General features: G+C 44.3%; 1 protein-coding gene across 1 annotated transcript in view; it reads right to left on the bottom strand.

The window, feature by feature from the left end:
• The window catches only part of SLC2A11 (solute carrier family 2 member 11), a 100964-nt gene that overhangs the window by 12802 nt on the left and 69156 nt on the right, over nt 1-19006 (bottom strand). Inside the window, exons 6-9 of the mRNA XM_077293456.1 lie at nt 3241-3389; nt 2943-3130; nt 2716-2826; nt 569-670 (exon numbers count right to left, since the gene is read on the bottom strand). Coding sequence (XP_077149571.1) covers nt 569-670; nt 2716-2826; nt 2943-3130; nt 3241-3389 — 550 coding nt within the window. The remainder of the gene's footprint in view (nt 1-568; nt 671-2715; nt 2827-2942; nt 3131-3240; nt 3390-19006) is intronic.

Below are 19006 nucleotides of genomic sequence, written 5' to 3'. Positions count from 1 at the left end.
CTGTGCGCATAGGCTGCTATTATTCTCGGCAGCACATTTTTACACATGTGCTGCCGAGAATTATAATTTTTCAGCAACCCGAAAGATCACAAACAAGAAAAATGCGGAGTTGTTGGGTAATTGGCAGTATGAATGACATGTTGGACTTAGTAAACACTGCTGTATTTTTATTTTTATACAAGTGGCTTATACATGTGGCTACAGCAGCATAACAAGGCAGTCTATACAGCTCATTTTACACTGATCTAACCATCATATAATCTAAAGTACGTCAGAACTCAGTATGCCGACCCTAGACTATGCTTGGATAGAGTATTATATAATAACACATAATATTTTCCAGTAACACAGCCTAAAAGAATAAATCCTAGTCTGTAACATGTGTCAGGCACACGGATATTTGTGATTGGCTATCTTACACTTAGAGGCGAAAACAGATCTAACTGTAAAATGGATTTCTCGTTCTTAGGTATGAGAATAATTGTAAATAAATATAATATCTTTACATTATACTTATACTAAAGTTCATCATAATCACCAATTGTTTAAAAAATAAAAAAGTTTGTACCTGCTGAGATAAGGCCACCATAAAAACTACTGCCCACACAGACATCAAGCTGTACCCTCCCATCACCAGCACACGACGTCCAACACGATCAATGACTAAAGTCTGGAAGATAAAACATTGTGGATTGGTCCGTGGGAGAAATGTTTTAAAACAAGTTAAAGAATATATAGTAGACACTTTTGGGTTTTTTTGTTTTTTTTTACTTACGTACATGTATTTGTGGCTACAAAACACTTTTTTACAAAAAAAAAAAAGTGAACCGTTTGCCTTATATAGCCTTGCACTGTCTATTGCTGACTGCAGAATGAGTTAACTGGGAATCCGTCAGTAAGCTTATTCTGATGGGAAAGTTTATAAGACTAGGTTCATATGGCCATACCAAAACTTGGGCTAGGCATGCCTGCAAATTGTGAATATGACTCTAGCTCTGAGTGCCGTACTACTGGCATGCAATGATTGTTTTAGTACTTGTTTTTCTCCAAAATTCTTAATTTAATTTTATTTTTTTAGAAATCTTAATTGTGCCATTCTATTTACAATCCTCAAAATGCATGAATTAGGCTTGTGCCATGGAATCTTTGGTGGCACAAGGACCAAGCAATGTTGCACTGCTGCACTATATCTAATGACTGTCAATGTGGCCATCTAAAGCAATGCAACAGCAACACAGCTGTCACCAAAAATCCAAACCTGCTGGATTTCGGGACTCAGGTCTCAAGCGATATGGCCATTGCAGACTTTGACTTGCTTTCGAGCTTTTTGCAGTTTGTTTTCTTTTAAAGGGACCTTGTCATCAGTTTTTATAATAAGAGAAACTGAGGGCACTAATATTATAATAGGATTACCGACTACACACTTGGTGTGAACAAGGACTAGACAAAAGAAGTGTGCACGGAAGTCAGGATCAAAATATTTTGTTAAATAGCCGAAAAATCTTTAGTCATAAAACAGATAAAGACATACATGATAAAAACATTTAAAAAGCCAAAAAGACTTGTATATAACAGCCGTGACACGGGGAGCAGAGACCACATGCGTATCGCCACTAGATGTGGCTCCCTCAGGGGTACAACCATATCACGGCTGCTATATACAGGTCCCAGTTTGTATTATTGCGTGTTAGCCATTTTTTGACTTTTTACCTTGGATTCTTCTAGTGCATTCGAATTTATTAGATCTACATGTGTACTAGGTTTCATCAAGGTCATGTTTTGATAATGATGCTATTTATTTATACTTAGGAACATCACACAGTATTTCCTTTATTGGATGAATCCACTATAATCTCCTTCCAGGCTTTTTACATTAATATATTATTTCTTGGGTACACATTGGAGGAGGCATTTTTTTCCTTACATGGATACACCTGTGGTTGTATACAAGTCTTTTTGGCTTTTTAAATGTTTTTATCATGTATGTCTTTATCTGTTTTGGGAATAAAGATTTTTCTTTTATTATTTAACAAAATATTCTGATCCTGACTACCGTGCACACTTCTTTTGTCTACTCCACTGTGACCAGTGTTTTATTACCCCATCTGAGAACAGCATGATGTAAGAGCAGACCCAGATTCCTGTGATGTATCACTGACTGGGCTGCTTGCTGCAGTTTTGACTAAAAATTATTTTATCTACCAGCTCTCTAAATCTTGAGCTCTGTATAACCCTGACCACACTATTGATTGGCAGCTTTATGTGTACACTGTGAATAGGCAGAAAGCTATCAATCAGTGGTGGAGGGCTCCACGGCAATAGTCCTTTAGTGAGAATCTTCTGCTGATAAAATTGTTATCAGAACTATTACATGCAGTCCAGTAAGTGATACATAGCTGGAATCAGGTTCTCTGTCCCTACATTATCCTACTCTCAGAATAACTTGGTAACAGATTCCCTTATAAGTCAAATCATAATATTAAAAAAGTTGTCAATAGATGGGAAATTGCACAAATTATTGGTTGCGCAACTTATCTGAGACTTGACATAGCATGGTAGGCTTGTAGACAGGATGCGTTCCTGACAGTGACCAAGGAGAAAAGAGGAACAGAAGATGAGGAATATATCTAGCTCTGTGTCCAGATGCTCCTGGGTTATTAGTTCATTTCGGTAGGACTGACCTCTCCAACAGAACAGTAGAAGACCACTACTCACACACGTGATGGAAGTGAGAAGCTCACAACTCCCTGTGCCAATCACAATATACTGAATCCTCTCCGAGGAGATCCCAGCTGCTTGGAATATGTAGGATGCGTAGAAGTACATCTGGGGAGACAAGAGGTGTAATATCTAGAAATGATGACAATGTAGTGAAAGACTAAATTAAAGCCTCAGAGGGTATATATATGCATGTAATACGGGCAGGTGACGTTGTGTCTCACCGAGTCATTACCGCAGAGTTGCATGGCACTGCTGAGAACCACTATGGTAAGAAGCTGCCGTCTCAGGGATGGCTCCCATATCAGCTCACAGAGGCTCTTTGGTTTCTGTCCTTGTATAGCTGTCTGCTCCGCCATCATCTCTTCCACCTCACTACTAAAATCGCGGTTCCCCCGAAGCCGACGTAACGCTGGGCACAACGTCAAGTTCAGCAAACAAGACACCAGAGTTATGAGGGATCACAAGTAGGTAAATGCTACAAGTGTGTTGATTTTCACTAGTAATTGAGAGGATCCTTACCAACTACACAGGAATCTTTGTCCTTCAGATCGATTAACAAATATCGGGGGCTTTCAGGAACCCAAGGAAGGACCATCAGCTGTAGGATACCTGGAACCACATTGCTAGCAAGAAGCAGAGGCCATAGCTCCTCACTGCCCAGTATCTCCCTACAATTAGATACACAACTTATAGAAACACATTTGATATGCTGGATTAGTGGCTTCATATGTAGCAGCCAGATATACCCTGCTACATAACAACAGAAATGAAAATATATATATGTGTATATAAAAACACTGGGGCGCCTCCTTAACCAACTGTGAGGTTTCGCTGCTGGTAGACAGACAGGTTTTGTGTGCACTGCTGACCCTTCAAGGATAACAGATATGGGTGTAAATACATTACCGAGCTAACAAAAATATTATATACTGCATAAACTTCCTGCCAAGAAGAGACCAATATGTAAAGGATACGAATAACCCTGATTAATGCCAAAATAGCACAGTCCCCATGTGAGATCTCATAAATATTCAGACTATGCCTCCTAAAGATATGCACAATATGTATGGAGACTCTATATTTACATTTACACAATCCCAGTGCCGGATGAACCCTGTAATAAAAGCTGGCATCAAAAAAGATGTATGCAGATTACAGGTGACGCAATTGTAAGGGTATGTTTCCACATTCAGGAAACGCTGCGTTTTTGACGCTGCGTTTTTCCGCAGCGTCAAAAACGCAGCGTCCAGATGTTACAGCATAGTGGAGGGGATTTCATGAAATCCAGACTCCACTATGCGTTAAAAAACGCATGCGTTTTTGCCGCGAAAACGCATGCGTGGTGCGTTTTTTCAAAACGCAGCATGTTGCTACAATGAGCAAAACACGCAGGCACACCGCAGGGGACCTGCCAGTGACCTCAGGTGCAGTTTTGGTCAGGATTTTACTTGCATAAAATCCTGACCAAAGCCTGATGCAATCCTGAACGTGGAAACATACCCTAAGAAGTCTTGTGATACAATTAAGAACAGTAAAGCAAAGTCCAGTGATTCATACTGGACCCATGTGGCACAAAGATGGCGCGTGACATCACTGAATGAGACTGTGGAATACGGGTGTGGCTAAAGGAAGCTGTCGCGTTTCAAAGGATCTTAGTCCTTCTTCATCAAGGTATGGTCATGGCATGGGGAGTCTCATTATATATCTTCAGTGACATCCGTTCTCAATGATTAGTGATTATACAAAGGAAGCAGATGTCCAAAATAACACTACAATTGTTAGTGACGCTAATAGGCTGAAGATTTAAAATTAAAATACCAAAATCAAATACTTTATTAATAAACAATACAGATAAAATACGTATATAATTATTTATTATGTTTAGCTTATATAGCACTATCATATTCCGCAGCGCTTTACAGTTTGCACACATTATCATTGCTGTCCCCATTGGGGCTCACAATCTAGATTCCCTATCAGTTTGTCTTTGGAGTGTGGGAGGAAACCGGAGAACCAGGAGGAAACCCACGCAAACACGGAGAGAACATACAAACTCCTTGCAGATGTTGTCCTTGGTGGGAATTGAACCCAGACCCCAGCGCTGTAAAGTAACAGTGCTAACCACTGAGCCACTGTGCTGCTCTATACAAAAATTCTACATATAAAATCTATAAAAATATATGAATGTATAAAATATATATACAAAAGGGGGGGGCATCAAAATATGTTTATAAAAAATCTATATAAATTATTATAGATTATTATCAGATAGTGACTGTACTAAAATTAAGGACAAAATTAGGTTGGTAAAAATTGGACTCATAATGTTAGGAAAACGGGAATTCTCATTCATATTAGTATAAATCTATCTTGTGTCACAAAAGAAAACCATCACAATTGGTACAAAGCGTGGCCTGTTGTGAATTCTGCTCTTGGGTTTCCCCCGGTGGTTGCTGGTGGTAATACAGTTGTCCCTGGGTTGCAATCCTGGGCAGGTGTTCCTGCTGATTGCAGCTCTGACTTGGGTATTTAGGTGTGCAGGTGTTATGATCTGGTGGCCTAGGAGCAGCATAAGACGTACCCTGGAGAAGGTGGTATCTGTACTGACCTCAGACCCTGAACTTAACACCGCAACTAGAAGTAGCCGTGGGATGTACCTACCGATCCTAGATACCTCGACACAGTCGGAGGACTAATTTACTCTATAGATAGAAAAGGGAAAACTATCTTGCCTCAGAGAAAATTCCCAAATATTGACTGTGAGAGGAGAGGAAAAAACATACACAGACTGAAAACAGGATTTAGCAAAGGAGGCCAATCTAGCTAGATAGGAAAGATAGGACAGAGTACTATGCGGTCAGTATTAAAATACTAGAAAATATCCACCACAGAAAATACAAAAACTCCACATCTAACTAAAGACATGGAGGGTATATCTGCCTCTCCAGAGATTCCAACTTGGCTGCATAAATCCTTACACAGATTAAGCTGGACAAGAAAAAACATGAAATGCACTGAACAATAAGGCCCACAAAATGTGGCTGCAAAAACAAGCAGAACTTATCTTTGTTGAAATGAACAGCAAGCAGGAGAGACCAGGAAGGGATGTGAATCCTCCAGAAACAATGGACAACTGGCACTGACTAAAGGGTGAAACCAGACTAAATAGCCCAGTCCGAAGTGGAAACACCTGATGACTGCTGTGAAGGACAGGCAGCAGCGCTACCACTTATAACCACCGGAGGGAGCCCAAGAGCAGAATTCACAACAGTACCCCCCCCCCCCTTGAGGAGGGGTCACCGAACCCTCACCAGAGCCCCCAGGCCGATCAGGACAAGCCAAATGGAAGGCACGAACCAAATCCTCAGCATGAACATCGGAGGCAACAACCCAAGAATTATCCTCCTGGCCATAACCCTTCCACTTGACAAGATACTGAAGCCTCCGCCTTGAAAAACGAGAATCCAAGATCTTCTCAACAACATACTCCAACTCCCCATCAATCAACACCGAGGCCGGAGGATCAACAGAGGGAACAACGGGCACCACATATTTCCGCAACAAAGATCTATGAAAAACATTATGGATGGAAAAAGAGGCTGCAAGGGCCAAACGAAAAGACACTGGATTAATAATCTCAGAAATCCTATAAGGACCAATAAACCGAGGCTTGAACTTAGGGGAAGAAACCTTCATAGGAACATGACGGGAAGACAACCAAACCAAATCCCCAACCCGAAGCCAGGAACCCACACGCCGACGATGGTTAGCAAAACGCTGAGCCTCCTCCTGAGACAACACCAAATTGTCCACAACATGAGCCCAAATTTGCTGCAACCTGTCAACCACAGAGTCCACCCCAGGACAATCAGAAAGCTCAACCTGCCCTGAAGAAAAACGAGGATGAAACCCAGAATTACAAAAGAAGGGTGAAACCAAGGTAGCAGAACTAGCCCGATTATTAAGGGCAAACTCGGCCAGTGGCAAGAAAGCCACCCAATCATCCTGATCGGCGGACACAAAGCATCTCAAATAAGTTTCCAAAGTCTGGTTAGTTCGCTCGGTTTGGCCATTTGTCTGAGGATGAAATGCGGAAGAAAAAGACAAATGAATGCCCAGCCTAGCACAAAAGGCCCGCCAAAACCTGGAAACAAACTGGGAACCTCTATCGGACACAATATTCTCTGGAATGCCATGCAAACGAACCACATGCTGAAAAAACAACGGAACCAAATCAGAAGAGGACGGCAATTTAGACAAAGGTACCAAATGAACCATTTTAGAAATCACAAATCACCCAAATAACCGACATCCTCTGGGAAACAGGAAGATCTGAAATAAAATCCATAGAAATATGCGTCCAAGGCCTCTCAGGGACCGGCAAAGGCAAGAGCAACCCACTAGCGCGGGAACAGCAAGGCTTGGCCCGCGCACAAGTCCCACAGGACTGCACAAAAGAACGCACATCCCGTGACAAAGAAGGCCACCAAAAGGACCTACTAACCAAATCTCTGGTACCAAAAATCCCAGGATGGCCAGCCAACACAGAACAATGAACCTCAGAAATCACTTTACTAGTCCATCTGTCAGGAACAAACATGTAGCGATAGTGACCACGGCACTCAGGGCTTCTTGGAGGTGCACAAGTTAGGTATCCAACCCATCAAGCATAAATAAGAAGTACTTGGCACTCTGGAGATCTTTTTTGCAAGTTTTTAGAAATTGATTTTATTCGGTGCATCCAGCTCAACATATAAACGTTTTCGGTCTATACAAAAAGACCTTCATCAGAAAGAATTGTGAGTACTGGAGACCACAGTATGTGTGTGTGGACCTACACATAAGGTCAAACATCAGCTGGGGCACGGGAGCGCAAGGCTCCTTGATGAATGTGGCGATATGTATACAAAGCGCTGCAGGAGAGCGAGGAACTCGCAGGGGCAGGCGCATATAGCCAGTTTCCTTTATTGGATATTCTCCTTTATTGAATGCTGCCCTTCCCGTGGTTGTTCCTTCCCGGAGAAAGGCCTGGCTATTCATTGCTTGCGTTGAGAAACATGTGATGGTGTCTCCGCAGCTTACTTTACATGCGTTTGCATATTTCCCATAAGGGATGGGGGCAGTGTTCTGGATCACTGCGTTGAGAAACACGTGATGGTGTCTCCGCAGTGTTGGATGTTTTGGTCTCCCCGAGGTCATTCATCTGTTCCTTCATATCCTTTCACCAGGCACTGCTCCTAATAGCCAGTTTCCTACTCCACACTGATGAGGGGCAAAAACCCCCGAAACAGCTGTTTGTGGATGGATACCATGCTTGGCATAGGTGGTCTTCCTTTATTGGATATTCTCCTTTATTGGATGCTGCCCTTCCCGTGGTTGTTCCTTCCCAGAGAAAGGCCTGGCTACTCATTGCTTGCGTTGAGAAACACGTGATGGTGTCTCCGCAGCTTACTTTACATGCTGTGAAGGACAGACAGCAGCGCTACCACTTATAACCACCGGAGGGAGCCCAAGAGCAGAATTCACAACAGCAGGATTCATTAGCCCTTGCCAGTTGTCCATTGTTCTTGGAGGTTATGCATCTCTGTCTGGTTCCTCCTGCCCTGCTGCCAAATCAGCCAAGATAAGTGTCTGGTTTTGTTTCTGCTGCACACATGCGGTGTGCTTTACAATTCAGTGCTATTCATTGTTTTTTCTTGTCCAGCTTAGACTGTGTTTGGATACTTTCAGTCAAGTTGGATTCTCAGGAGATGCAGAGATACATTCCATATCTTTAGTTAGATGGTGGAATTTTTTGTATTATCTGCTGTGGATATTTTTAGGGTTTTAATACTGACCGCTTAGTATTCTGTCCTATCCTTTCCTATTTAGCTAGCATGGCCTCTTTTGCTAAATCCTGATTTCTGCCTGCGTTTGTCTTTCCTCTTATACTCACAGTCAATATTTGTGGGGGGCTGCCTGTCCTTTGGGGTTCTGCTCTGAGGCAAGATAGAATTCCCATTTCCATCTATAGGGGTATTTAGTCCTCCGGCTGTGTCAAGGTGTCTAGGATGTGTTAGGTACACCCCACGGCTACTTCTAGTTGCGGTGTCAGTTTAGGGTTTGCGGTCAGTACAGGTTCCACCTTCTCCTGAGAAAGTCTCATGCGGCTCCAAGGTCACCGCATCATAACAGTAACAGTACAACTGGCCAACAATGAGTTAAATGCATCTCAGAAGAAGGGAAGAAAGGTGTTGAGCCATTTTTTTTTCTGTAGTCTGCTTGGTCTCTTCTTCCCTCTTGTTCTCTGGGTGGCTGAGGAGTCTGGTGCTAGCATGGATGTTCAGGGATTGGCTTCTCATGTGGACCAGCTTGCTGCTAGGGTACAGGATATTTCTGATTATATTGTTCAGACTCCAGTTTTGGAGCCTAGGATTCCTACTCCTGATTTGTTTTTTGGGGACAGGTCCAAGTTTTTGAGTTTTAAAAACATCTGTAAACTGTTTTTTGCTCTGAAACCTCGATCCTCTGGTGATTCCATTCAGCAGGTTAAAATTGTCATCTCCCTGCTGCGTGGCGATCCTCAGGATTGGGCATTTTCCCTGGAATCTGGGAATCTGGCCTTGCTTAATGTAGACGCCTTTTTTCAGGCTTTAGGATTGTCAGAAATTTAGAAAATGGTCTGTGTTGACTAAATGGAATGATGAAGCTTTGGCGGCAATTTTCAGAAAGGGTCTTTCTGAGTCCGTCAAAGATGTTATGGTGGGGTTTCCCACGCCTTTTGGTCTGAATGATTCCATGTCTCTGGCCATTCAGATTGATCGGCGCTTGCGGGAGCGTAGAACTGTGTGCGCTGTGGCGTTGTCCTGAGAGCAGATGCCTGAGCCAATGCAGTGTGATAGGATTTTGTCTAGAACGGAACAACATGGATTCAGACGTCAGAATAGGTTGTGTTTTTATTGTGGCGATGCTTCTCATGTCATTTCAGTCTGCCCTAAGCGTACAAAGAGGATGGCTACTTCATTTACCATCAGTACTGTACAACCTAAATTTCTGTTATCTGTGTCCTTGATATGCTCATTGTCATCATTTTCTGTCATGGCGTTTGTGGATTCAGGCGCCGCCTTGAACTTAATGGACTTTGAGTTTGCCAGGCTTTGTGGATTTCCCTTGCAGTCTTTGCAGAACCCTATTCCTTTAAGGGGCATTGATGCCAGGGCCGGCGTTAGGGGCAGGCAGACCAGGCAGCTGCCTGGGGCCCCCACTCCCCCAGGGGCCCCCACTCCCCCAGGGGCCCCCAGCTAGCGGCAAATCACGCAGCCGCTATGGGGCCCCTGTGAGGCAGGGGGCCCGCCTGCCGCCAGCGCCGACTCCCCCGCCGCATTGAACTGTACCGGCGTCTGCCGGTACAGTTCAAAGCAATGATGGAGGAGAGAGCGTCACCTGACGCCCCCTCTCCCATCATTCCCCGCTCTGCCTCTGACACAGCGGGTGCGCGCGCACTCACTGTGTCCCAGGCAGAGCAGCTGCAGCCGCCGACACAGGAGCAGCGCGCAGCGCGGGCACGTGTGGAGAGGTGAGGAGCTTGTGTTTTTTTTTTTTTTTTCTTTTTACTGGACGGGGAGAGGAGAGGGGAGGAGAGGGGAGGGGGGGATGTGAGCTGTGGTGTACACCACTCGGGGCTGTGCTGTATAATACTGGGGGCTCTGCAGCCTGTATACCCCTGGGGGCTCTGCTGTATACCCCTGGGGGCTCTGCTGTATATTACTGGGGGCTCTGCTGTATATTACTGGGGGCTCTGCTGTATACTACTGGGGGCTCTGCTGTATACCACTGTGGGCTCTGCTGTACACTACTGGGGGCTCTGCTGTATACTACTGGGGGCTCTGCTGTATACTACTGGGGGCTCTGCTGTATACCACTTGGGGCTCTGCTGTATACCACTGTGGGCTCTGCTGTATACCACTGGGGGCTCTGCTGTGCACTACTGGGGGCTCTGCTGTGCACTACTGGGGGCTCTGCTGTATACTACTGGGGGCTCTGCTGTATACAACTGGGGCTCTGCTGTATATTACTTGGGGCTCTGCTGTATACCACTTGGGGCTCTGCTGTATACCACTGTGGGCTCTGCTGTGCACTACTGTGGGCTCTGCTGTGCACTACTGTGGGCTCTGCTGTGCACTACTGGGGGCTCTGCTGTGCACTACTGGGGGCTCTGCTGTGCACTACTGGGGGCTCTGCTGTGCACTACTGGGGGCTCTGCTGTGCACTACTGGGGGCTCTGCTGTATACCACTGTGGGCTATGCTGTATACCACTGTGGGCTCTGCTGTATACCACTGTGGGCTCTGCTGTATACCACTGGGGGCTCTGCTGTATACTACTGTGGGCTCTGCTGTATACTATATGGAGGACTATGGGAAGAGTATAAAACTATATGGAGGACTATGGGGTGTGCATTTTACAATATGGAGGAATGTGGTGCACATTATAATATATGGAGGACTATGGGGTGTATTATACTAAACAAGCAAAATGCTGCATATTCATTGGGTGATTGGATTGTTTATGCCGGAATAAAAATCATTGTTCTCAGCAGCACATCGCCAGTATAAACTGTAGATGTGCTGCTGATAACATGATACTGTATGGTGATCTGTTAGTGATCTATTAGTGATGGTTCTGTCCCATCATTCTTTCTCAGATGGTGGAAAGAGGCCGGGAAACAAGCGTCCAACGACTTCAGTATTGTCGATCACACTCGTTTAGCGGCCTGAGATCAGCGCAGGTAAATACAATCGAAATGCTTCTGTGTGACGTGCAATATGTTAGCATTTGGGGCCCCATTTTAAACTTTGCCTAGGGCCCCACTTTGCCTAAAACCGGCCCTGATTGATGCTACACCTTGGCTAAAAATAAGCCCCAGTTCTGGACACAGGTGACCATGTGCATGGCGCCAGCCCATCAGGAAGATTGTCGATTTTTGGTATTGCATAATTTGCATGATGCTATCGTACTAGGTTTTCCGTGGTTGCAGGTAAATAATCCTGTGTTGGATTGGAAGTCTATGTCTGTGACTAGTTGGGGATGTCAGGGGGTTCATAATGACGTTCCTTTGATGTCAATCTCCTCTTCTTCCTCTTCTGAAATTCCAGAGTTTTTGTCTGATTTTCAGGATGTGTTCGATGAGCCCAGGTCCAGTTCCCTCCCACCGCATAGGGACTGTGATTGTGCGATTGACTTGATTCCAGGCTGTAAGTTTCCTAAGGGCCGACTTTTCAACCTGTCTGTGCCTGAACATACCGCCATGCGGAGTTATGTTAAGGAGTCTTTGGAGAAAGGGCATATTCGGCCATCTTCTTCACCATTGGGAGCGGGTTTTTTTTTTTGTTGCTAAGAAGGATGGCTCCTTGAGACCCTGTATTGATTATCGCCTCTTGAATAAGATCACGGTCAAGTTTCAATACCCTTTACCTCTGCTTTCTGATTTGTTTGCTAGGATTAAGGGGGCTAGTTGGTTTACGAAGATTGACCTTCGGGGGGCATATAATCTTGTTCGTATTAAGCAGGGTGATGAATGGAAAACTGCGTTTAATACGCCCGAAGGCCATTTTGAATACTTTGTGATGCCATTCGGGCTCTCTAATGCTTCATCTGTTTTTCAGTCCTTCATGCACAATATCTTCCGGACTTATCTTGATAAATTCATGATTGTATATTTGGATGACATTTTAATTTTTTCCGATGATTGGGAGTCCCATGTGGAACAGGTCAGGATGGTATTTCAGATCCTTCGTAATAATGCCTTGTTTGTGAAGGGGTCTAAGTGTCTCTTTGGAGTGCAGAAGGTTTCTTTTTTGGGCTTCATTTTTTCTCCCTCATCTATAGAGGTGGATCCGGTTAAGGTTCAGGCCATTCATAATTGGATTCAACCCACATCCGTGAAGAGCCTTCAGAAATTTTTGGGCTTTGCTAATTTTTATCGCCGTTTCATTGCTAACTTCTCCAGTGTGGTTAAGCCCTTGACCGATTTGACAAAGAATGGCGCTGATGTGACGAATTGGTCCTCTGCGGCTGTCTCTGCCTTTCAGGAGCTTAAACGCCGATTTACTTCTGCCCCGGTGTTGCGTCAACCGGATGTTTCTCTTCCGTTTCAGGTTGAGGTTGACGCTTCTGAGATTGGGGCAGGGGCCGTTTTGTCTCAGAGGGATCCTGTTGGTTCCTTGATTGAAACCGTGTGCATTCTTTTCCCGTAAATTTTCGCCTGCTAAACGCAATTATGATGTCGGCAATCGGGAGTTGTTGGCTATGAAGTGGGCATTTGAGGAGTGGCGACATTGGCTTGAGGGAGCTAAGCACCGTATTGTGGTCTTGACTGATCATAAAAATTTGATTTACCTCGAGTCTGCCAAGCGGCTGAATCCTAGACAGGCTCGATGGTCCTTGTTTTTTTCCCGTTTTGATTTCGTGGTCTCGTATCTTCCGGGTTCTAAGAACATTAAGGCTGATGCCCTCTCTAGGAGTTTTTTGCCCGATTCTCCTGAGGTCCGGTCGGCATTCTGAAAGAAGGGGTGGTTCTTTCTGCCATTTCCCCTGATTTACGACGGGTTCTTCAGGAATTTCAGGCTGACAAACCTGACCGCTGTCCAGCGGGGAAACTGTTTGTTCCTGATAGATGGACTAGTAGAGTGATTTCTGAGGTTCATTGTTCTGTGCTGGCTGGCCATCCTGGTATTTTTGTTACCAGAGATTTGGTGGGTAGGTCCTTTTGGTGGCCTTCTTTGTCACGTGATGTGCGTTCTTTTGTGCAGTCCTGTGGGACTTGTGCGCGGGCCAAGCCTTGTTGTTCCCGTGCTAGCGGGTTGCTTTTTGCCTTTGCCGGTTCCTGAGAGGCCTTGGACGCATATTTCTATGGATTTTATTTCTGATCTTCCGGTTTCCCAGAGGATGTCTGTTATCTGGGTTGTTTGTTACCGGTTCTCTAAGATGGTTCATTTGGTGCCTTTGCCTAAATTGCCTTCCTCTTCTGATTTGGTTCCGTTGTTTTTTCAGCATGTGGTTCGTTTGCATGGTATTCCGGAGAATATTGTGTCTGACAGAGGTTCCCAGTTTGTTTCTAGGTTTTGGCGGGCCTTTTGTGCTAGGCTGGGCATTGATTTGTCTTTTTCTTCCGCATTTCATCCTCAGACAAATGGCCAGACCAAGCAAACTAATCAGACTTTGGAAACTTATTTGAGATGCTTTGTGTCTGCTGATCAGGATGATTGGGTGGCTTTCTTGCCATTGGCCGAGTTTGCCCTTAATAATCGGGCTAGTTGGGCTACCTTGGTTTCGCCCTTCTTTTGTAATTTTGGTTTTCATCCTCGTTTTTCTTCGGGGCAGGTTGAGCCTTCGGACTGTCCTGGTGTGGATTCTGTGGTTGACAGGTTGCAGCAGATTTGGGCTCATGTGGTGGACAATTTGGTGTTGTCTCAGGAGGAGGCTCAATGTTTTGCTAACCGTCGTCGGTGTGTTGGTTCCCAGCTTCGGGTGGGGGATCTGGTTTGGTTGTCTTCCCGTCATGTTCCTATGAAGGTTTCTTCCCCTAAGTTTAAACCTTGGTTTATTGGTCCTTATAGGATTTCTGAGATTATTAATCCGGTGTCTTTTCGATTGGCCCTTCCGGCCTCTTTTGCTATCCATAATGTCTTCCATAGATCCTTATTGCGGAAATATGTGGTGCCCGTCGTTCCCTCTGTTGATCCTCCGGCCCCTGTGTTGGTTGATGGGGAGTTGGAGTATGTGGTTGAGAAAATTTTGGATTCTCGCTTTTCGAGGCGGAGGCTTCAGTACCTTGTCAAATGGAAGGGTTATGGCCAGGAGGATAATTCTTGGGTTTTTGCCTCTGATGTCCATGCTGCTGATTTGGTCCGTGCCTTTCATCTGGCTCGTCCTGATCGGCCTGGGGGCTCTGGTGAGGGTTCGGTGACCCCTCCTCAAGGGGGGGTACTGTTGTGAATTCTGCTCTTGGGTTCCCCCCGGTGGTTGCTGGTGGTAATGCAGTTGTCCCTGGGTTGCAATCCTGGGCAGGTGTTCCTGCTGATTGCAGCTCTGACTGGGGTATTTAGGTGTGCAGGATTCATTAGCCCTTGCCAGTTGTCCATTGTTCTTGGAGGTTATGCATCTCTGTCTGGTTCCTCCTGCCCTGCTGCCAAATCAGCCAAGATAAGTGTCTGGTTTTGTTTCTGCTGCACACATGCGGTGTGCTTTACAATTCAGTGCTATTCATTGTTTTTTCTTGTCTAGCTTAGACAGTGTTTGGATACTTTCAGTCAAGTTGGATTCTCAGGAGATGCAGAGATACATTCCATATCTTTAGTTAGATGGTGGAATTTTTTGTATTATCTGCTGTGGATATTTTTAGGGTTTTAATACTGACCGCTTAGTATTCTGTCCTATCCTTTCCTATTTAGCTAGCATGGCCTCTTTTGCTAAATCCTGATTTCTGCCTGCGTTTGTCTTTCCTCTTATACTCACAGTCAATATTTGTGGGGGGCTGCCTATCCTTTGGAGTTCTGCTCTGAGGCAAGATAGAATTCCCATTTCCATCTATAGGGGTATTTAGTCCTCCGGCTGTGTCGAGGTGTCTAGGATGTGTTAGGTACACCCCACGGCTACTTCTAGTTGCGGTGTCAGTTTAGGGTTTGCGGTCAGTACAGGTTCCACCTTCTCCTGAGAAAGTCTCATGCGGCTCCAAGGTCACCGGATCATAACAGTGGCCCTGGGCAAAGGTTAAAAGTGGGCCCCCAAATACTTACATATTGCACCGTTACACAGAACCATGTAGGTGCATTTACAAAAACTGATTTCAGACCTTTAAATAAGTGCGGTCAACTGTTAAAGTCATCTGGAGCTTCTGTATCGGCTTTTTTACACAGGCTGATGAAGAATGATGGGGGCAGATCGTTCATTAACAGCTAATTCTGTCCCCATACATATCATGTTATGGACAGCACATTTGCGGTTTACACTGCTGCTGAGAACAATGGTCCTGATTCATTATGACTGGCATTGTGCTCACCACTTTTAATGCCCGTGGCCGCTGGAGTAAGATGTGCTAAACTCATTCAAAGGAGCACACCACTTAATGAATTAGAAATCTTCCAAGTGTGGCACCCCTAATGGCAGAAATGAAGTCCTAGCAGTGGAGTACATTTCTGGACGAACTATTGGCACTACAGTAGTGTAACTTTCATGAATTTCACTAGCGAGAATTGCCTCGCCCCACCCATGCTCTGCCCATAATGGCATATGGTCAGGACTGGTGTGAAAACACAAAAAGTTGAAATATATTTGTGCAACATCTGAGCCACTGAATGTGTTGTACACTAGCAGTCTGAAAAACAAAATGAATTAGGCCCAATGATTTTGTTCCAGCATAAACAATCCAATCACCTGATGAATTAGCATCATTTTGCTCGTTCCTGGGTGATTGCTGTCATGTTTACACTTATGAACTATCAAATTTACATGTCTGGATGCTACACAGTCTGACAGTGACACACGCATCAGTATATACACAATCACACTCTACATGATACACACACTTCCATATATATACATAGTGCACATGTGTATATTCACATAGCACACACATCTGATTAGCCAGAAGTCAGTGCTATCGGTCACTTTCTCTTGTGATACACTCGCACACTCAGCTGCTCACAGAGGTAGACACAGAAAAGTTTCTCATTTGAATCTTCTACTGGTTTATTAAAATACGGGATAAACCAATGCAAAGTTTATCAAAATAAATACGGCCTTTCTGGCATAACGGAAAATAAAAGATAAAGTATAGCACAGTCCATGTAGTGGTAGATATCTGATGCTCAGGAACAACAACAGAGTTCAGTTTAGCATAACAAAGCTCTGACGCTCTCCCTCCAGGCACACTGAACACTGAATGACTCAGAAGCCTATTTACCTACTAAACCCCACCCTGGGGTGGAAATATGGTGCGCAATCTCCCATCCACTCTTCAGATGTTCACAAAAAAAACATAGCTCTTAAAATGGCAGATTAATCCTTCTCAGCATGTAGTGTGCTGGAGCATTTTCCCTAGGTTCATATCACTAAAGCTAACAACCTCAGTGATACATATCTCCCATCCAGTGCTTCATCAGTGACTTTGTCACATATCCCCCCTCTGTCCAAAGCCGGGGGGTTTGTCACCTTAAGGCTATGTTCATACTGAGCGTTTTTGCTATTTTTTTAAACTAATTTTCAGCTGCTTTTCACAGTACCAGCAAAGCCTATGAGATTTCAGAAATCTCATGCACACACATTCATTTTTTTTGTCATCAGGATTTTGTGCTTTGAAAGGTTTTTTTTTTTACACAGAACATGTCACTTCTTTCAGGGTTTTTCACTCATTGAATTGAATGGGTGGTGAAAAAACACTGCAAAACGCACCAAAAACACAGGTATCATTTTTTCAAGCTGCCTACTATCTAGATGTAGCAGAGCTAGACCAGTCGTGGAACAAATATATTATCATCTTCTCAGCGGACAGGTTGTTGTTTATTATTTTAATTCTCTTGTAGGGGACAATGGCTTCACTGAAATGTGTGATGCAGTAAGTATGGTTTCATTAAGATTTATTAAAGGACTGGTGTCATTCTTTCAATAATGCTACTTTCACACTAGCGTCGTGCACTGCACGTCGCAATGCGTCGTTGTGGAGAAAAAACGCATCCTGCAAAGTTGCCCGCAGGATGCGTTTTTTCTCCATAGACTTTTATTAGCGACGCATTGCGACACAGTGCCACACGTCGCAACCGTCATGCGACGGTTGCGCTGTGTTTTGGCGCACCGCCGGCACAAAAAAAGTTACATGTAACTTTTTTTTGTGCGTCGGGACCGCCATTTTCGACCACGTATGCGCGGCCGAAACTCCGCCCCCTCCTCCCCGGACCTTGCAATGGGGCAGCGGAAGCGTCTTAAGACTGTTTCCGCTGCCCACATCGGGCATTTTTGTCACAGTATGCGTAGTACATCGGGCCGATGCAGTGTGATGGCCCCGTACCGACGCTAGTGTGAAAGCAGCCTTAAAGGACTTCAGTCTGTGTGTCTGTGTTTATATGATATGACTATGGGGTTAGTAATGGGAGTGTCTTATTATTACTAACCTCTTGTCTTGATGTTACCTGACAATACAAAGGTGACATCAACCCCTCCAACTATTACTCCACTTGACACCGCTACAGGGCAAGTGTGAAGAGTGAGGCTAAGTGCCAGAATTGGCGCCTCTTAGAGATGTGCCCTTTCTGGGGCAGCTGAGAGTTGATGTATTTAGCCGAGGGTGGGAGGGGGATATCCATGACCCCTTCCTAGGCTATTAACATCAGCCCACAGCTATCTGCCTAGCCTTTGCTGGTTATTAATTATAGGGGGACCCTATTTCATTTTTTTGGGGGTCTCCGATTTTAATAGCCAATAAAGGCTAAGTATACAGCTGTGAACTGATATTAACAGCCTGGGAAGCTCCATAGGTATTACCCCCTTCCCAGGCTATAAACATCGGCCTCCAGCCATTGGTTTTCCCTCTGCTGGTTAAGAGCCCATGCCATTTTTTTCTGAAAAATAATCTTTTAATAATTAAATACATGTACAGTGAGCTGCACACACACTGTAGTAATTGTATATGTCACTGACATATCTATCTATCTATCTATCTATCTATCTATCTATCTATTCTTTGGGTATATACTGTACATAATCCATCTATTCTATCCAGTCGGGTCCTGCTGTGCTTTTCTGTACAAGGTAAATTGCCAGCTTTTTATCAATGTATCTATGTATTTATGTATGCATGTATCTATCTATCTAATAATGCAGATTATTAAACTTCTTCTGATCTTTGGTTGTCTCCAAATATTCCAACTGTGCATGCAGAATAGATCAAAATCATGGCACCCGACCTCCACCCCCTTATTATCCACTGCATTAGACTGATGTCTAGCAATTTGTCTGAAATAAACTGTGGCATATAATCCTCTAGATCGTTTTGTCTTGGTCTTTATTCTGTATATACATTTATTGTAACCTAATGAATATACATTATAGAAGAACAAACACTGCCATTTTGTAAATTGCTTTAATGGGGGAAACAGTGCTGAATCCCACACAATTGTGAACACAGCCTTAGCCAGCGAAGCCCAAATTTGGAGCATTATATGAAATAAATGAGCTACAAACATCCAAGTATTCACCAAATGGTCTGAGATGTCAACGTCTCCAGACCATATAGACAATTTCCAAAATGAATG

This window comes from Ranitomeya variabilis, chromosome 1 (genome assembly GCF_051348905.1).
Source record: "Ranitomeya variabilis isolate aRanVar5 chromosome 1, aRanVar5.hap1, whole genome shotgun sequence".
In the NCBI taxonomy this organism is placed as follows: Eukaryota; Metazoa; Chordata; class Amphibia; order Anura; family Dendrobatidae; genus Ranitomeya; species Ranitomeya variabilis.
The sequence above is the reverse complement of the archived record's forward strand: the minus strand, read 5'-3'. Positions and strand labels throughout refer to the sequence as shown.